The following is an 18,010-nucleotide window of genomic DNA, read 5'->3' as shown; positions in this document are numbered from 1 at the left end:
GTCTGAGTGGAGGAAAAAATGGATGGTGCTAAATACAGGAATATTCTGGAGAAAACCTGCCAGTCTGCCTGTGATCTGAAACTGGGACAGAGGGTCTCCTTCCATGAGGACAATGACACAAAGCATCCTGCTGAAGTAACACTAGAGTGGTTCAAGGTGAAACATTTAAATGTGTTGGAAGGGCCTAATCAAAGTCCTGACCCCAATCAAATTAAGAATCTGTGCTTAGATTGAAGATTGCTGTTTACAATTGAAAACCATCCAACATGATGGAGCTGGAGCAGTTTAGTCTTGAGGAATGAGCGAAAATCCATTGGCAAGATGTGGTGAGCTCATAGAGACTGATCCAAAGCTACTTGCAACAGGAATTGCCGCAGAAGGTGAAGAAAGACAAACTTTAGGGGGGTGAACAGTTATGCATGGTAAAAAAATTCAGTTATTTTGTCCTATTTCTCGTTTGCTTTACAATGAATAAATACAAATCACTGGTCAAATGAAGACATCAGTTTAAGACAAGGCTAGAAAATCCAGTAATGTTTGTAGTTATGCTGGCTCTCAGGGCTGCAGTCTGATAAAGAAATTCAGAATGCAACATCAGGTTGATTTGACAGGAAATGGAGAAGAAACATTTAATATGATAGAAGTATGAGGCTTTCAGCCCACATGGGGCTGTATTTTTATTAGTTATACAAAATCGGTTGGTTATGTTGGAGTGTCCTCTGGTGTACATGCTTTCCCTGCCTTGTTCTCAGTTTTACAAGCCCACACGCTCAGTGTGCTCTCATCTCCCCACACAAGCACATGCTCTGACATTTTCTTAGATGCTGTCGGTTTGTGTTCAGTCATGCAGCAGCAGCAGAGTCTGGCTCATACTCCAGCTGGCCATGTGACTGTCTGGCTGCCACAGCCTGCTGCTGCCTTTCATATGGAAATTCAGCCAGGAGAGCCTGGAAGCCCTTTAGGAGGAATGGGGAAGTGACAGATTAGGGAAGACGGCAAGAAGCATAAAGACGGGGAGATCATCTTTTACCTCTGTTTGCCCTTTTCTGCTGCCTTTGCTGCTGCTGCTCAGGAAGGATCAAACGAAGAGAAATGGAACAAATCCGATTAAAGCTGAAAACTATTATTCTTGTTTGAATTCTTGGATTTTCAATTTTTGTTTTTATTTTAATCAAATATTTCATTCAGAAATGTAGTAAATATAAGCGTATCAAGATTTGTTTTTACAGTTATAAAGATACATCCCCATTACACCTGAATTATTAGATTGTTGTGATGATGATGCTCTGCAGTAATACCATCTAAGTGAGGTATGCGTAGCTTCAACATACTGACTGTGTCTGTGTTTAGGTGCGCTGGATGATGTACTGGATTGTATTTGCCTTGTATTCTGTTGTGGAGACAATCACTGACCTGACAGTAGCTTGGTAAGTAATCTTAATGCAGCACATGGTAACCTTGGCACACACACACACACACACACTTCTAAACTTAGTGAACAAACCTTGGATGTTAGCATGTTCCACAGATCTTGTAGCTATATTACTAGAGAACCACTGACTGCTGCTCGTTCTAATCAATGCTGGTTTCCAGTTTTCTTTGAGGTCAGACATTAATTTTGATTTTGAACATTGTAATATTTTTTCATGAGACTATAACACAAACCACCCATTATTATTAATGACCTGAGAAAAATGCTATAGTATTTAGAGCCAATCAAGGGAAAATCACTGATATTGATTATTTGCTGATTCATTCAGCCGAATTAAATGCAAGTGACAATCAAACCTTTTGGACCAGTTAGATCTTTTTATATTTGCCTTCATTAACAAACTTTGTCATATATCTCCAGACTAACTTTGTTGGCTTTTGCAGCTCTGGTGCTCATTAACTACGATTTTACAAACACAAGTATGATTTCAGGAGAATCACTGCAGTTGACTTACCAACACGTTGCTGCATGGAGGCGCAGTTGTTAGCGCTAATGCCTTGTACCGAAAAAGTCCTGGGTTTGAAGGCCCGGAGTCTTTTTGCATGGAGTTTGCACGCTTTCATGTGGATGCATGAGTTTTCTGTGGGTATTCCAGTTTCTTCCCACAGTCCAAAACTTTCATGTTAGAATAACTGGTTGCTGCAAGGTGGCCATAGGTATGAGTGTGTGTGTGTGGCCATGGTTGTTTGTCCTCCGCGTCTCTGTGTTGTCATCTGATGGACTGGCGACCTCTCGGCCAGTGCCTGCTAGAGATGAGCAGTAGCCCCCTTGGTCATTATGAAATGTCCTGTTTTGGACGCCACCATTTTGTCCCAGGAATGTTGGGAATGAAACGACCAAAACGTACAAAAGTACAAAACGGTGAAGGGGTGAAATGACCAGCGCCGGTCCGCAGTGCTGCTGTTCAAAATGGTGTTCCAAAACAGCTGTTTATTTTGATTTTAATGTGAATAAGTATCTTAGATAAATTCTTTTGTTAGGATCAGTTATAACAAACTATCAATTATTTCAATAACTATAGACTAAGCACATCAGCTTACTCCTGGACAATTTCAGGACTTTATCCTGAGATGCATTTTTGACATCCTGATTTACACAATGTTGCTTCATCATTCCATAAACAGCTGACCAGTGTGATCTGCTGGATTCTTTGTGAAAGAAATGGAACATAAAACATAGATTAATAGTCAAAGGGTATCAGGTGTTTAATGGCAGTGATTTCCAAACTGGAGTCTATCCAAATGTTGTGAACCTATTGAAACTAAGATGGTCTGCTCCCAGTAAGAGGCTGTGAGACACTGTGTTGGTGAGGCACATTCCAGTTACACCCCCAGACCTGCAGCATCTCAGCTTAGCTGTCCTCTGATTTTGCCTGTTGATAAAACTAAAAGCACAGAAATAATAAATTGGCGGCTGTTGTAAAGCCAGAGGAAGCTCAGAGTTTTCAGGCTAACCAAACACACAGTTCTGGATGGACTTGGGTCGAATGATCTGTTCTTCTTTGTCTTTGGTTACATGAAGTAATCTTCATCTCTGATGACAAATGTTCTTGTATTACCTGGCTCCATGTTTTTTTTCTCCATGTGTTTTTTTTAATGTTGGTTCTTTTTCTACAGGCCTTGTTCACTCTTTGTTTATAAATGCTGAATCTCCCTTTTCACATAATGATGAAGGTCATTGCGTTGGCTGCCCTGCAGTCCTTCGCTCATGTTCTCAATGTTTAGTCTGTGTTGTTGTAATTAATGACACGCAGCAGCATGAAAGTTGTTCTTGCTGTTCTCTGGTATCTGCAGCTTGTCTCTGTGTGTCCAGGTTCCCTCTCTACTATGAGCTGAAGATAGCCTTTGTGATCTGGCTGCTGTCACCCTACACCAGAGGAGCAAGCCTCATTTACAGGAAGTGTCTACACCCACTGCTGTCCTCCAAAGAGAGAGTAAGATCTTCTATCTGTCTCTCTCTGCCTCTATGAACACGCTTTACTTCTGTTGAGAATATTACATTTCTGCTGCTCTTTACCTGATTAATCTGTCCCCAGTAAAAGTGTTATTGATTGCTTCCACCTAGGAAATAGATGAATACATCGTGCAGGCCAAAGAGAGAAGCTATGAGACTATGGTGAACTTTGGAAAGCAGGGATTAAGTATTGCAGCTACCGCCGCTGTTTCTGCTGCTGTCAAGGTAAGTGAATCAAGAACATTTTTCATTTTCAATTAATTTTTTTTATTTACAGAGTTGTAAAGTTATATTAAATATCACTTATCACAGTTCCATCTGCATGATGCAGGAACCAGTGGGCATGTTCGATTCATAAATCCTACTATGGTTTTCTATCAGTTCTTGAACTTGTAGTGTTTTGGGTTTGGGTAAACTCCAAAAATGGAGCTAACGGCTACATTAACTGTCCTGTTAGCTGATGTGCATGAAGCTGATGGGACATCATAGGAAAGACCAGGGTTGATATAGAGGACTTGGCTTTTAAAGCTCCATGCTGGTCGACAGACAGAGGAGGTGCTACTAGATCATTTTCAGAAAAAACCTGAACCAGTCATACAATTTGATTATTTGTATTATTATTATTATTATTGTTTCTGCTAAATTGGAACCAGTTTTCACTGTTTCTTCTGTTTCTCTTTTTCTGTCTATACTGACCTTCTTCAGGGTGTGTGCCTCAGCATGCTCCTCTGAGAGGTAAACAGCAGTCAGTGCAAATAGCATGGTAACAATCACTTCATATACTGTTCTTGTCCCATCGCTAGTGTTTTAACCATACAGTCATGGTTAAAAGTAAGTACGCCGACTTTGGATTCTATGCTGTTATACATTAGGATATCCTGCAGATGATTTGGTCCACCAGGATCAGTAAAGTTTGCAATAACTCCATAGATTCAGAGTTGGCATTTAACAAAAAAAAGGCCAAAATGGAAAAGCTGTGTGTAAGAAAACTAAACACGCCCTTTTATTCAGTAACTTTTAGAATCAAAATCACTTAGTTGGCCAACATTTTGAGAACAAACAAGATATTTGACTTTGGTTTCAAAAGCTCACAGCATACAAATGACATTTAGTGTAAATATATCAACTTTAGAGGATAGAAGGAACAGTATGTACATGTATACTTGTACATACATGTACTATATGGACAGCCATTCTTGATATAAACAAAAGAAAAGCATGTGGTAGTGTAATAAGCTTATTTAGTTTCCAGCAGAGTAGCAGACCACTAAGGCTGTGAGATGTTTATTGTGTCCATCAGAGAGAGCCTGGACGAAGGAACTGGAGGAAGAACCACCTTAAGCTGCATAAACTCAGCTGACTGTCAGTCTCTCTCAGCATCGTAGAGGACATTTGACTAAATCTTCTCCAGCGTTGCTTCAGTGTGAGGGTTGTAGACATGTGTTCCCTCAGTTTCTTCAGACAGGCTAAGATCTGGTCTGTTTCTGCCATCGCAACACCTTGATTAATTTTTATTCCCCTAAAACCTGTCGTTCTTGTTAGAAACGAGATCCAGATCTTGATCAGTCTTCTTCTAATGAAGTCATCAGCTGTATCATTTAGCATGCCTGTAGACAGCAAGGGTGTACTTAGTTTGTCACAGTGCACCCTCTGATAAAGGCTTGATCATTTTTATTGTCTGCTGATAAATAAACCCCTATCATTAAATGAGAGGGTGCTTCTATTTTAACAGACCTGCAACTTAAAACCTTGACATGAATTCAGTGTCTTGCTGAAAAACTTTATTTTATTTTTGCAGACAGTTGCCCCATTCTGTGGTACTAGAGTATTTTTTCATACATCAGTGTTGTCTGTGGTCTTTTCCTACCGTTGTTGTGGGTATTTCTCATTCTGTGAATTTTACCCATAATGTAAACATGAAGTATTTGTTTAGACATTGTGAATTATCTACAGTTTAGGATCATAATTTATATTTCTCAGTTTAATCATTACATTCACTGTATTCTAGTTTGGCCTCATTAACCTGTTTGCCCTTCATTTATTAATATGGCTTGTTATTAATCATTTGTTGGTTCTTCATCATATCTCACTGTAACATAAAGTATCTGTAGCTCAGTGATGACGAGGGCCGTGAGAACCTTCTAAATATTGATATTTATTATTTTTACTAAAAGCAGAACTAATGTATCGTCTTGTCACAAGTTGGACTTGCTTCTGGTTGCAACTGTTTCATATTTACTATAATGAGGCACCACAGACCTCCAGGCTGTCTCTGCTGATGCTGGCGGCTCTCACATAGATCAGTTCTGCCGCCACCTGTTGTAGAGCGTTGCCAGAGATGTTTATGTCCTCGGTAGTTTTGGATGAAGGTGGTACCGGTCCGGACCTGTCTGAGGGATGATGATGGTTTAACAGACGTCATGAGGACAGATAACTGGTGTTTGTTTTTTTGTTTTTTTCTGTTACTCTTTATTTATGTTTTTACAACATTTGAGAAGAACATACAACAGAACACATTCTGTGGAGTTCTACAAAACAAAACTATAAAAAAAAATATGAAAGACAGAAATCATACATTGGACAGAGTTTTATACACAATCCATTTTGAACATCATTTCTGAAATTTACCCACTTTCACCTTAGGCAGTGGGTCATTTTTTCCATCAAATAAATGTCCTGTTATTTCAATCCACTGTTGCAATTCCAATGTGTCACCTTTTAACCAATTCCGTGTTATAACTTTCTTGCTGGCCATCAGCATTATTTTAAACATATAGAAGTTTTCTTTTCGAATAACTCCCTTGTGCACCGGGCCCAAGTACAGAACTCATAGATCATCAGGTATTTTGTAGCCCAGTATTTCTCCCATCACTGATGCAATATTTTCCCAAAAGGATACAATTTTTGTACACTTTCGAAATACATGAGAATGACCGGCACTTCAATTGCCACAAAATCTCCAGCATTGTTGGGGGGTTTTCAATTGTTAACTTTTGATGTTTGGAGTTATAAAGTACCTCACCGTGTTTTCCAACCAAATTTTCTCCACTGCCTTGAGCTTGTTGAAGTGTGTTGTAAGAGACATACAGGGTGCCAATCATCCTCTGACAATTGAATCTGTAGTTCTGTTTCCCATCTTTGTTTTTGAAGATTAAGCTTAACTTCACATTAGATGGTAAAAAACAAAAACAGGTAAACGTGTGGAGCTAATGGACACCAGAGGGATAAGTGTGGTTCATCTCTTATTTTAATGTTGGCAGAGATGGTCAGACGTGTTCGTTCAGCTGTGGATGGCAATCTGTTAGAGAAGTAATATGGACTGTTGTTGCCTTCACAGGGCCAGGGAGCCATAACAGAAAAGCTGCGGAGCTTGAGCATGCATGACCTCTCGCAGATAGGCCAGCAGGACGACAGAGGAGACCAGCTGTACCAGTACAGCTCCCAGTCAGCTAACCCGGCTGCCAGGAGATCTCAGAACACCGATTCTAAAGATGGTATGCATACACACACACACACACACACATATTTCTCTCCTTATTAGGATATTATAGTGACTTTCATTTATGTCGGGAGCCTCAAGCCAATCCTGACCTCAACAATCACCAGAACATGTCAGAACAACTGACATATATGCATGCTTTCATCACTAAGGTCAATAACAGCTGCTTTATGGTTTGGTCCTTATTTTGTTTTTCCTCAGGAAATCATTGGTTGGGATGAAGGTAGTTTACCTGAAGTCAGTGGTTGTTTCTGATGGAACATAGCTTACAGCAAAACTTACTTTACATAATTTGTTATGGACGGGTTCTGACACTAAGTATGTGGCCCACTTGTGCTCTTAGTCATTTTCCAACTAAAACTGTGATTGGAGAAACGGACATTGGGGATTTGTTTGGAGGTTACTGAAAAACAAACTGTAGTAGTTCTGTAGGTCACGTCAGACTCTGTTTCCAATGGACGACCTCTGGTGTGTTGGATCTTGTTCATGAGTGATGGTAGGATAAGCAGATTGGGTCTGGTCTGCAGTAATGTGAAGACAATGTTCTATGTAATGTAGACATTTCAATGGAAAATGCACATTATACATGGCTAATAGTGACCATAATAACTATCATTATGTGTCAATGTTAGACTGAAATCATGGTGGTTGGCAAAAGCAGCACCGCTAGCATAAAAGTAAAATCATAGGTTCAACAGTGAGCCCAAATAACCCAATATGAAGGCCTACCAGCTTCATCAGGGGTTATTTCCAGCCAATTGGAAGGCTTCTTTTCATGCTAGGTCAATGCCAGACCTCCGTTTCTTCTGCTTGTTAAGTCCTCCAGCAGCAGAAATGACGTCTTTGCCTATGACCCAGTGCTAGTACTGGCTGCAGGCCCGTCATTTTGCTCCTTGCCATTAGTGGAATGACCATCACCCAATTTGTGCTCAGCAGCTACCGGGAAGAACGCTGTGATACGATGCCTTTTATACCCACCCTTCAAAGCTCATATGATTTTAGAAAGCTTTACCGTTAGCGGTCACACAGGGTCATAGGGTGAAAGGAAGCAGGAACAGTCTCGGTGCATGCGCAATAGCCGACATAAAAACCACACGGAGGAAGCCCAGGCGTCAGTCAAAGGGCCGATATGCTGATTTAAAAAATGAGCGTATCGCCCTAATTTCTGTGTAATGGTGACTAACGGTGACTGAATATAGATGCAGGGTTCAACTTTCAGCGTAGCACCTGCTACGCCAAAAGTTGGCCCCTGCATCTATGTTCCTCACCTACGGTTATTAGATATGGATCTAATTGACCATTAAACCTTCTAGATACAAGTGGCTGAAATTAACCATTCCCAGTAGGTGGCTGGGCTCAACCGTAGAGATCAGGTGATGTTCCAGAGGAGCTTGGAGCGGAGCCATGTCTGGGGTTTCCCTGCAGGACCCATTACCTGCAGCCTGAATTCAGATAAGCAGAAGGCAAAGGCAAGATATTTGGCAGATTTTACTTTAATGGATAGTTTTTGTATATGTTGTCATGTTAATTTATCTTTTAAAACTGGTATGCAGAGTGGTGAACTGTTAATTTTGGGTATTTTAGGTGCATCTTTAAATGCCACTGAAAGCAGCAGGATGCTCATGTTGTACATGTCAGTGCTTTAATCTTGGTGCATCCTTTAGTCAGTCCAAAAAACAGGTTTTCTCTTTGACATCATGGGAAGCAGTGAGACAGAATACACAGTACAAAAATACAGAATTTAAAAAGGACAAGCAAGAGGATCGGTACCTTGCTCAGAGGCACATAGACGTATGACAGCAGGAAACTGGAATTGAACCCACAGCTTTCAGATTGCAAGCCAACTGTTTTTCCCACTGATCCACAGTCGCCCCCATGTGAGTCAGTGTTCAATGTTTGTTGTACATGAACAGGATGTTTGTTGCTCTGGTACTGGGTCCAAATCATCACTGCTTCTTGTGGTCAATCAGAAACTTTCTCCTTCATCAGAGCCTTAGGTGTCATTAGAGGTGGGTCCTCGGGGCCTAAGCCCTGAATCCTAAAATCCTGATTTTAACAAACAGAAACCTTAGAGTTTGAATTTCATTTTTACTTCAAAACAAGCAGATATGTTTACATTTCTTCTGGATTTCATACATACGTTCACCGCACAAAACTTGTCACTATAGACTCACACTGGGCCCCACATGGGGCTGGTCTTCTGTGGTCATCATACCTTATTAAGGTGGTCTGAAAGCCTCTATGTATTTATGGAAACAATGATTTCTTCTGTTAAAACAGATCGAAAAAATAATAAAGCTTAATAAGAGAATTTCTGCAGAAATGCAAAAAAGAAGAAATCTGTATTTTGAAGCATTATAAATTACTCTCTGATCTCCTTCCAAGGAGTCAGACTTTCTTACCTTCCTTTAAAATCAAGTTTTTCTTTGGTGTTTTGCTGTTTTTTCACATATTTTCTATCCAGTGCTATTATTATATTTAGATTGGGTCCCATAAAACTAATTTTACAATCATTTCAGAAATAAATCATAAAATTATTCAATTTATTTAGTTTCTTTTTCTTTGTCTGAAGTTTTTGAAAATTAAATGTAAACAATCGGCTTTATATAATTTTAAGGTGAAATTACTCAACATTTATACTACTGTTGTATGTAAATTGGGCTGTGCTAACCCGAGAATGGCTCCAATCACAGATCATGTTTGAGTAAATATTCACACCCCAATTTGCTCCATCTTATGAAGCTGAAAAATAAATTAGTGAACAGTCCTGATCGTGGCTACATTTGCTAGGGTTACAGCAATCAGTCTGATTTCCTACAGCTTTCCTGTTACCAGTGTTTCATTGAAAATGCTACAGTTTTTTACCGTTTTTGGGTAAATCACCTCCTGACATTCTAAGTATCTACATATCACTAGATATTTATATCAGTGCTTATATATCTGCTTTGTCTCAAAGCCGCATCGACCGATTGTCTCTGTTTGCTTTTTGCTCTCTTCCCTGCAGGTGGCTGGCATTTCAATGAAAGCAGTCGGCAGCTGTGTGTGTGTGGATGTGCGTGTGTGTGTGTGTGTGTGTGTGTGTGTGTGTGTGTGTGTGTGTGTGTGTGTGTGTGTGTGTGTGTGTGTGTGTGTGTGATGACTTCCCAGCAGACAGAGGGGATGAGATGAGGTTGAGTGGAGATGCCGGTGGAATGTCAAACGCATACACTCACTGGTCTTTCTATCCCTGTCTTTCATCCACACACAGTCGGTGGAGCACAGAGATGTAGAGCAATGTGTAGAACAGAGATACTATAGATGGATGCATCAGGCAGAAGAGATGGAAGGATGGGTATATGGAGGGTAGGAAGCCTGAAAGCTCTTCTAGCATAGTGAGAAGATAGACTGCAGCTCAGACAGCCTGCAGATATGTGTAGAGAAATGAGGCAGAGCTGTTTTCACTCACCTATATCATTTTTGATTTCATCCTCTCTGTTCTAGAGCTTCATGTGTTACAACGCCTCCTAGTGGCCAAATAGGGGCTCACTCCGTTTTTACAGGTGGAATAAACAAATAAAGGAACTTCCATCAAATATTCTGCTGGACATATTAACTTAGCATGGCTCACAGCTCTGTTGTTGATGTTAAAGACTTCAGTGAGCCACCATGGAAACATCCAGTGGGGTTGATTCTCTCCTGTGAACATCTGTTGGTAGTTAGTGGCTTCATCTTTCTATCAGCAGGACTGTGTTCTGTAGTCTGGAGACCAGTACTGGATACATGTGGGTCCACTTGGAGGATACTCTGAGAAAGCTTAGATTCTGCATATTTAGGTCATGGAAAGCTTCTTTTTAAAGCAACAAGCATGGTCCACAAGGAGGTGACTCTTCCGTTAGCACCTTCAACGGAGCACGTTTTGATCAGAGAAGCTTCTCTGTGAATTTCTGACTAGGAAAGGTGTTTTGGTCGCAAAATTACTTCTCCAGCATATAATCATGTTGTATATTACTGCTTAATTATTTGGTCAAAGTGTAAGAGTACTCTTCTAGAGGTTGCAGGACTGGACTTTAAGACTCCTCTAACTAAAGATATTCAGTTTACCAATCCTGATTTGATGCAGTTTGGAGACCTTGGTAAAAAAGCCCGTTAGTCACAAACCTAGTAGAACAACTACCTAAGTTTATAAAGTAACCTTTAACTTGCTTCAGTTTTTAAGTAAGTTAAAAACATAATTTATTTTTAGACCAATATGATTTCTAAAAAAGTTGTAAAAAACTAATTCAGTTCAGTTTGTTTCTATAACACTAGTTCACAACAGAGTTTTTTTTTTTTTTGCGGTACTAGATGCCTTTTATTTTTTCATTTTTCCAACAGTAGGTAGACAGGAAAGAGGGCAAAGAGATGGGGAGACATTTGGCAAAGGTCGCCGGATCTGGGACAGCGGCATCGGGGACTATACTCTGCACTTGGTCGCGCGCTTAACCCCTACACCACCAGAGTTTATTGAAATACAGAATATATATGATCAAATCAATCTAAACATAAATATTTATTCACCTTTTATTACATGGAGTTCAGTTTCATCCTTGTTGTATTTCAATGCAATTACGTTTTCTGTCTAGCGAACCTCAGCCAACTGCATCAAGTCATTGACTTTGCAGCAATCCTTTATATTGAGCATGCATGTAGCCACACTGGAAATGAAATCTCTGCTTTTAACAGGAAGTAGCCTCCAGCAGAACTAGATCCTAAATAATAAGTGTTAAAATGGTCTCAAGTGTTAAATGTAACTAAGTGGAACCTCAAAAGAACCCTGGGAAGTTGTAACATGTTAGTCCTGTTTAGATGATTTTTCAGCAAAATCATGAGGATCAGAATCCTGGTCCATTTAGTTCTACACACTGCCATGCCTCCTTGGTGCAGTTTGGAGGCAGGGCCTCAGAACCAGCACTGCAATGTTTTGTTTTTTTCATCACAAAGAACTTGGAGAACAGCTCAGGAGAAGTTCTCTTTTTCCTAATTCAGTGGGTTGTTTTTTGGTAATCTCCTGGGAAGATTTGTCCCATTCCATCTTTTTTAAATGGTTCCGGTTCCTGAATAGGAGAAAGTGGAGTTGCCTCCTAGTTCTCCACAGTGGGGCATCTTATGGACTCCAAATGTGACATCAGCAGTAGCTAGACCCAAAATAAACAGAAAACGGACACTCACAACAAACAAGGAAATCCTTGTTGCTGTTAGGATGAGAGGTCAACAAGTCAGGGAAAAGCAGCACGGAAAACCAGTTTTCGGGTTATCAGAGTAGGAACACGGAGCTGCTGAGTCAGAATGTCCTGAGGATATAAAACAGATGGGCAGATATCTGGGAGGGCTTGGAGCTCTGTTAGTGGTCAGCGTTTTGGGACAGGATTTAGAAACAAAGCTGAAGTAAGAATGAAGAGAATGGAGATGAGAGCTTCATTTCTTTAACTTGTTGATTTAAATCGGATGGATTTTTTTTTCCTTATGTTGATGTGCTTTAAAGGGCTCCAGCTGGACTAGTTTGTAGACAGCTGTTCTTTTTCCCCTGCATCAGGTAGCAATGGAAATCTGCCACAAGATGTCGGTAAAGTTAAAACTTTGTTTTTCCAGCCACCATGATGCTTTTTCTTGCATTCAAGTAGGTTCATATTTTAGCCACCGGTTCTGGAAGGTGGAAGGAGGAGATACTTCCTGCAAGAGCAGAGCTCCATCTTGCTCTCTGTTTGCTTACCTTCTCCCAGGAGTAGAACATAGACATGGGTTTAGCTTTTAACTAATAATTGCAACAGATGTGAACTCTCTCTCCCTGCTTGAAGCATGTGTTCTTTTGATCATCTGTGTCTATTTAATATGTTATCAGGAAGTTTTCTTCCTAGTCTGGATCCTGAAGCAGTGTGTTTGCTCTAGGTAGCTGAAACTTGTGCTGGGCCAGCTGCTCCCTTACACTAACACACTCCACACACACACGCACACACACTCTTGTTTTGCTATATGTAGTAAGGACCATGTGTTGACTTCCATTGATTTTCAGTCATTTTCAACCCTTTCTATGCCCTAACCCTGACAATAACCCTAAACCTAACCATTACCAGGGCATGCCTAACCCTAACTTTAACCTAAAGTCAATTCACACCTTAGTCCTAAACCTAACTGTTGGCCAAATAGGTCGTGAGGACCAGCAAAATGTCCTCACTTTGGTACAAACGGTCCTCAATTTGATGGTGAAATTGGGAAAATGGTTCTCACTCTGATGCCAAGACAGGAACACACACACACACACTCGTCCACCTAAGGTTGGCTTTGAGGGGAAGAGCAACTTAACATGTAACATGTAACTATGCATGTTTTTGGACTGTGAGAAGAAGCTGAAACTCCAGGGGAACTCCATGTAAACATGCAGGACCATCCACTACTGCTCAGCTAAGCTCGAACCCTTCTGCTGCTAAACACTGAGGCTCTGCATTCATCAGACATCTCGAGAAACCAAGGATCCTGGCCGATATTAAAAGCTGCTGCTCACTTTTATTTTATTAGACGTTGTTCTTCTGCTACTCCATTAAGAATCCACATCATAATTCATCGGTTTGTTTTTATATAGATAAGGACATGTTATGATCACATTAGTTTACAATCATTTGGATAACTCTGCAGAACTGTTGTTCTGGTCAGCCCATTGATATTATCCTGCTGATACATGTCACTAAGTGAAGCTTCAGACACTCCTATGGTTTCACTGATTATTGTGTTTCTGTTATTTTAGAGTACTTTTATGATCGGGACGACGGGTCAGATGAAGAGGCTGAGCCAATGTTCTCTGAAGATGAGGCTGTCAGTCAGAAAGGACTGAGACGCTCCCAGAGTGCTAAGATCACAAGGTCCAGAGTCCGCAAAGACGTAAGTGGTCCACTTCACTCTGCTAGCTGGGAAAATATCCAGTGAGATCCAGGCGGGGCCTGAATGGACAGAAAGGTTGTTTGCCTTTGACATGTTCAGATTTTTTAACGTTTTTATGATTTTCTGTAAAATAAGCTTCAAAGTTTCTAAAAGCTTTTAGGCTGGACAGTGTGGACCCTTCTTAATAACTTCCCTTCACTCATGCTAGCTTACAATGAGCCATTCTTGCCCTTAGAACTCACTGCAGATTGTCAATGGGTCGAGGATCTGGAGATTGTCCTTAACACAAGTCCACACTATTTTGATATTTGAGCCTCTTTAGTATCACCTTTGGCATGGTGCTCCATCATTTCTTCTCAGCACAGTTTCCAGAATCTGCACCTGAGTCACTAAAACTAAGGTTCTTAAATGAAGAAAGCTGTTTTTTCCAGCTGGAACATTTTTTTGTAACATTTTAGCTGCAGTTTCCTGCATGTGAGGCTGTTTTGGTGCAGAGCGATGATGACTGCATGTTCTTGTTTGCAGCTAGCACCAGAGGTCATTGATTGTAGGCACACCTCCCCCTCTTATCAGTCTGTCTCCTCCAGGTGGCGCTCTAGTGATCTTCACCTGTGCTGATGAGGCTCAGCTGAACATTTTCTACTAGAAAACAGAACCTAGAGAATAAAACTGTTTGTGATTAAATGTAATGACTGTGCAGAAATCTTTCTGCTACCTGTATGACCCCTTCTCTTTTCCAATGGTTATAATCAGTCTGACAGAGAGAGGTATCCTTATTCTTGTGGTTTTTAGTATAATCAGTGGGCTCTAGATGGACAAACTTTATCACTTTATTATTTTACTTAGTGCCCCTACACGTGGGGCACTAAGGGTCTGTTCCGGACCCTTTGTAGGGTGCCTTGAGACGACGTTGTTGTAAATAAGCGCTTTATAAATAAATAAACTGAAACTGAAACTATCTCTGTAGTTCACCCTCTTTGCTACATTCTCACACTACTCTCCAATTTTGCATTATTTGCTGTTATTTCAGCTTCTAACTTTATGTTCTCTCTCTATTCTCTACCTAGAAGCTACACCTGGCCTGATTCTGTGTCTACCTGTGACACCTTTCTGGAGAGGGACATCGTCCAAGCTTCTGCTGGCAACACCTTAATGCTCACCTTCTACAGATGATCCACATGAACCTGTCTTTTAGTGTTTAACCCTTTCTCTCTCCTAGACATGGAAATTGACAGAGTTTGTTACAGTAAAAGCTCTATGTGCTCTCTTTCAGACCTTGAAAACTGGCTCAGAGTTTATCTGTTCTTTCTTTCTAGATGAAACAACTAAAGGAGCTACATCCATTAACATTTACTTTTCCTTCCCATAGAAAGTACTCCTGGATCAGTGCTTCTTTGGTCTCTTTGTGTCTCTGCTCTGTTCTCTCAAACCCCCAGCTGGTCGTGGCAGATGGCCGCTCACACTGAGCCTGGTTCTGCTGGAGGTTTCTTCCTGTTAAAAGGGAGTTTTTCCTCTCCACTGTCGCTACATGCATGCTCAGTATGAGGGATTGCTGCAAAGTCAATGCCAGTGACTGGATGCAATCTGCTGGGTTTCCTCAGATAGAAATATTTTTATCCAATTTGAATAGATAACAGAATCTGACTGCACTGTTCAGTGGTTACGATTAATTGGAATGTATGTACCTGACTTTTGTGAAGTGCCTTGAGACGACATGTGTTGTGAATTGGCGCTATATAAATAAATGAATTGAATTTGAAATCTAAAAGCTGTGAACTGTTGATACAGAAGTGACAACACAGTGTTTGAAGAGACAGTTTGTTTATGAGTTGATCATTTTGAAGAAGTCTCTCTACAACACTCACTTACATTTTTGTTTCCTGTTATTTTATTATCAGCAGCTTCGATATGGATCCCTGAAGATTAAAGGCAAGAAGAGACCTGCACTGAGCTCCGTTAACTATGGAGCTTCATGAGACCTCTGCAGAACAACCTGCTAATTGGTGGATGGTGTCATTTTGTTTTCCAACTCTAACTTTTCCCTCTGCTGAACTCTATGTGATGATCTCTCTCTGGTGACATATTTATTACATAATTCATCCAGAAGTAGTAGCTGGCAGAGATGGAATCCGATGTCTTTTCCAGGGAACTAATGTGTTATTGGAATAGTAAAGATTTAGGGTCTTATGTTCAAGACAAATTTTTTATCATCAGCTCTGACATTTTATACAAATAATGTGGTACCACTTAGTAATAGGCTATTGCTTGGGGACTTAAGGTGCTAATAGCTTTAATTTTAGTCAACTTTAATACTTCTACTTTCCAAAATATTTAAACCATAATCAGACATTGGTTTATGCAAATTTGAAAAGTTCTTCTGGTTGTTGGAAGTCCTCACAGGATGAGACCTTTCTGGACCATTGTCAAAAATATTAAAATTTCCTGTTTTTGTGTGTTGGATCATTTAAAGATGCTGTTGGTTGCTTTTAGTGTTTGTGTTGAAGCAACCGTGCTGGTATTATTTTCAGCTTTATTCCTCCGTTTAGATCAGTCTGATCACAGCGTAGGCTCGTGTCTCCGAACACAAACCAGGAACATTTTTACCTTGATGGACGTCAAGCCAGGCATGTTGGAGTGTTTGGATCACCAGCAGCTCATCAGAGAGGGATGCAGAGAAAACCAATGTTGCTGATAAACAGATTTCCTAGCTGTCGTCAGAGTTTTCCAGATTGTGCTTCCTCATTCTATCACAAAGTGGAATTCTTTTATTATTCTGTCTTTCATTTATTGATGTTTAGAACATCAAGATCATGGTTGTAAATTTCAAGCTGTCATTTTTCTGATTGTTCATGGTTTGCTTTTTTACAACTTTTTATGCTTTTTATTGTAACAACCTAATTTGCACATACATATCCACCCATTATTATATGGTGTTGCTTTTCTGATCTAGCCTTCTGTGGGAGGATGCTGTGGATGACGCAGACTAAACCATATTTGATGTTAGATGCTGTTCATATTAGCAGCATTTTCATTCCTCTGACATCCTGATAAACAACCTGAAAATGTGCAACAAGCCACACTTCCTCATGCATTGACGTCCTTTTCATCATCATAACTGATTAATGAAACCAAACCATTATGTGACCACCAGAGCTTGTGTGTACAGTTTGTTTTTTTTATGTTTGGATGAGTGTTTTCTGAAAGGTAAATACATTAAAATAAAAGTTGCCCGTTAATATAAAAGGCAAAACATGAAGTGTCTTTTTCTGTTTTTATTGCTGAAATGTTTCTACTTCATGTGTTTTGTAGTTTGTTTGGAAGACACTGCAGGCGTGCAACTGCCTCCAAAAATGTTAAGGGAAAATAACACCCCAAACACTCTGCTTCCTTGTGACATCATGGAAAAACTTAAATCAGTCAAAATGGGAACTGTAGACCTACACAAGTCTGCTTCATCCTTGGGTCCAATTTCCAGATGCCTTAAGGTTTCACATTCGTCTGTTCAGAAAACGTCCAATGGGTGAATTGACCCCAGAACTGAAGCTGCTGCTGAAGCTGCTAAGAGAATGTCATCATCCATAGTTAAACAGGTCTTGTACATGGAAGAAGCCCAAACTCTACAGGCAACTGAAATGCCAAATTACAGTTTATATTGGAGGAATGGGCCAATAACCCAGCAAACTAATGTAAGAAGCTTGTGGAAGGAAACCCCAGACCTGACCTAAAACAGGAATGTTCTGATGTCAAACTGAGAAAATGTTTTTTTTAATATTATGAATAAATATATGGTTTTAAGTCACGACATACAAAAAAACAGTAAAAGCATGTCCTCCCTGGTATTGTACAAAGGACATTACATATCTGAACATCTCACGTTTATAAGTTACCATCTGAAGAGACCTGGACAGGTTACTGGAGAAAATGGGTCCACAAACCATCTGAGCTGCCACCATTGCTAATGTTTTTAGTGCTCAAACAGCTGTCCTGCTGTAAACCTACAAGGAGCTATGCTGGAGTGGATATAACCAAATTGTGAACTGATGAAGTCAGTCTCCTGTCTGTGAAAGAGCTCTGTTTCTGCTCGCCTTAATAGAGGCTTTGGGACAGTAAGAGAAGTCTGAACCTTCCTTCTTTAGAAAATCATGAATCCTTGCAGACAAAGCTCCCTAGAGCTG

General features: G+C 40.2%; 1 protein-coding gene across 2 annotated transcripts in view; it reads left to right on the top strand.

Moving 5' to 3' along the window:
- reep3b (receptor accessory protein 3b) overlaps positions 1–17,091 on the top strand; it is a 40,981-nt gene extending 23,890 nt beyond the window's left edge. The window contains exons 3-8 of one of the 2 annotated variants that reach the window (XM_047377106.1): positions 1,351–1,427; positions 3,305–3,425; positions 3,557–3,670; positions 6,783–6,939; positions 13,702–13,835; positions 15,737–17,091. In XM_047377106.1, coding sequence (XP_047233062.1) covers positions 1,351–1,427; positions 3,305–3,425; positions 3,557–3,670; positions 6,783–6,939; positions 13,702–13,835; positions 15,737–15,811 — 678 coding nt within the window. In that variant the 3' untranslated portion in view covers positions 15,812–17,091. Of the gene's footprint in view, positions 1–1,350; positions 1,428–3,304; positions 3,426–3,556; positions 3,671–6,782; positions 6,940–13,701; positions 13,836–15,733 lie in introns of both variants that reach the window. The other variant, XM_047377105.1, reaches the window with a different exon arrangement.
- Positions 17,092–18,010: the final 919 nt, after the last annotated feature.

This window comes from Girardinichthys multiradiatus, chromosome 10 (genome assembly GCF_021462225.1).
Source record: "Girardinichthys multiradiatus isolate DD_20200921_A chromosome 10, DD_fGirMul_XY1, whole genome shotgun sequence".
Taxonomy (NCBI): Eukaryota; Metazoa; Chordata; class Actinopteri; order Cyprinodontiformes; family Goodeidae; genus Girardinichthys; species Girardinichthys multiradiatus.
Note: the sequence above shows the minus strand (reverse complement) of the source record. Positions and strands in the feature narration are given on the sequence as shown.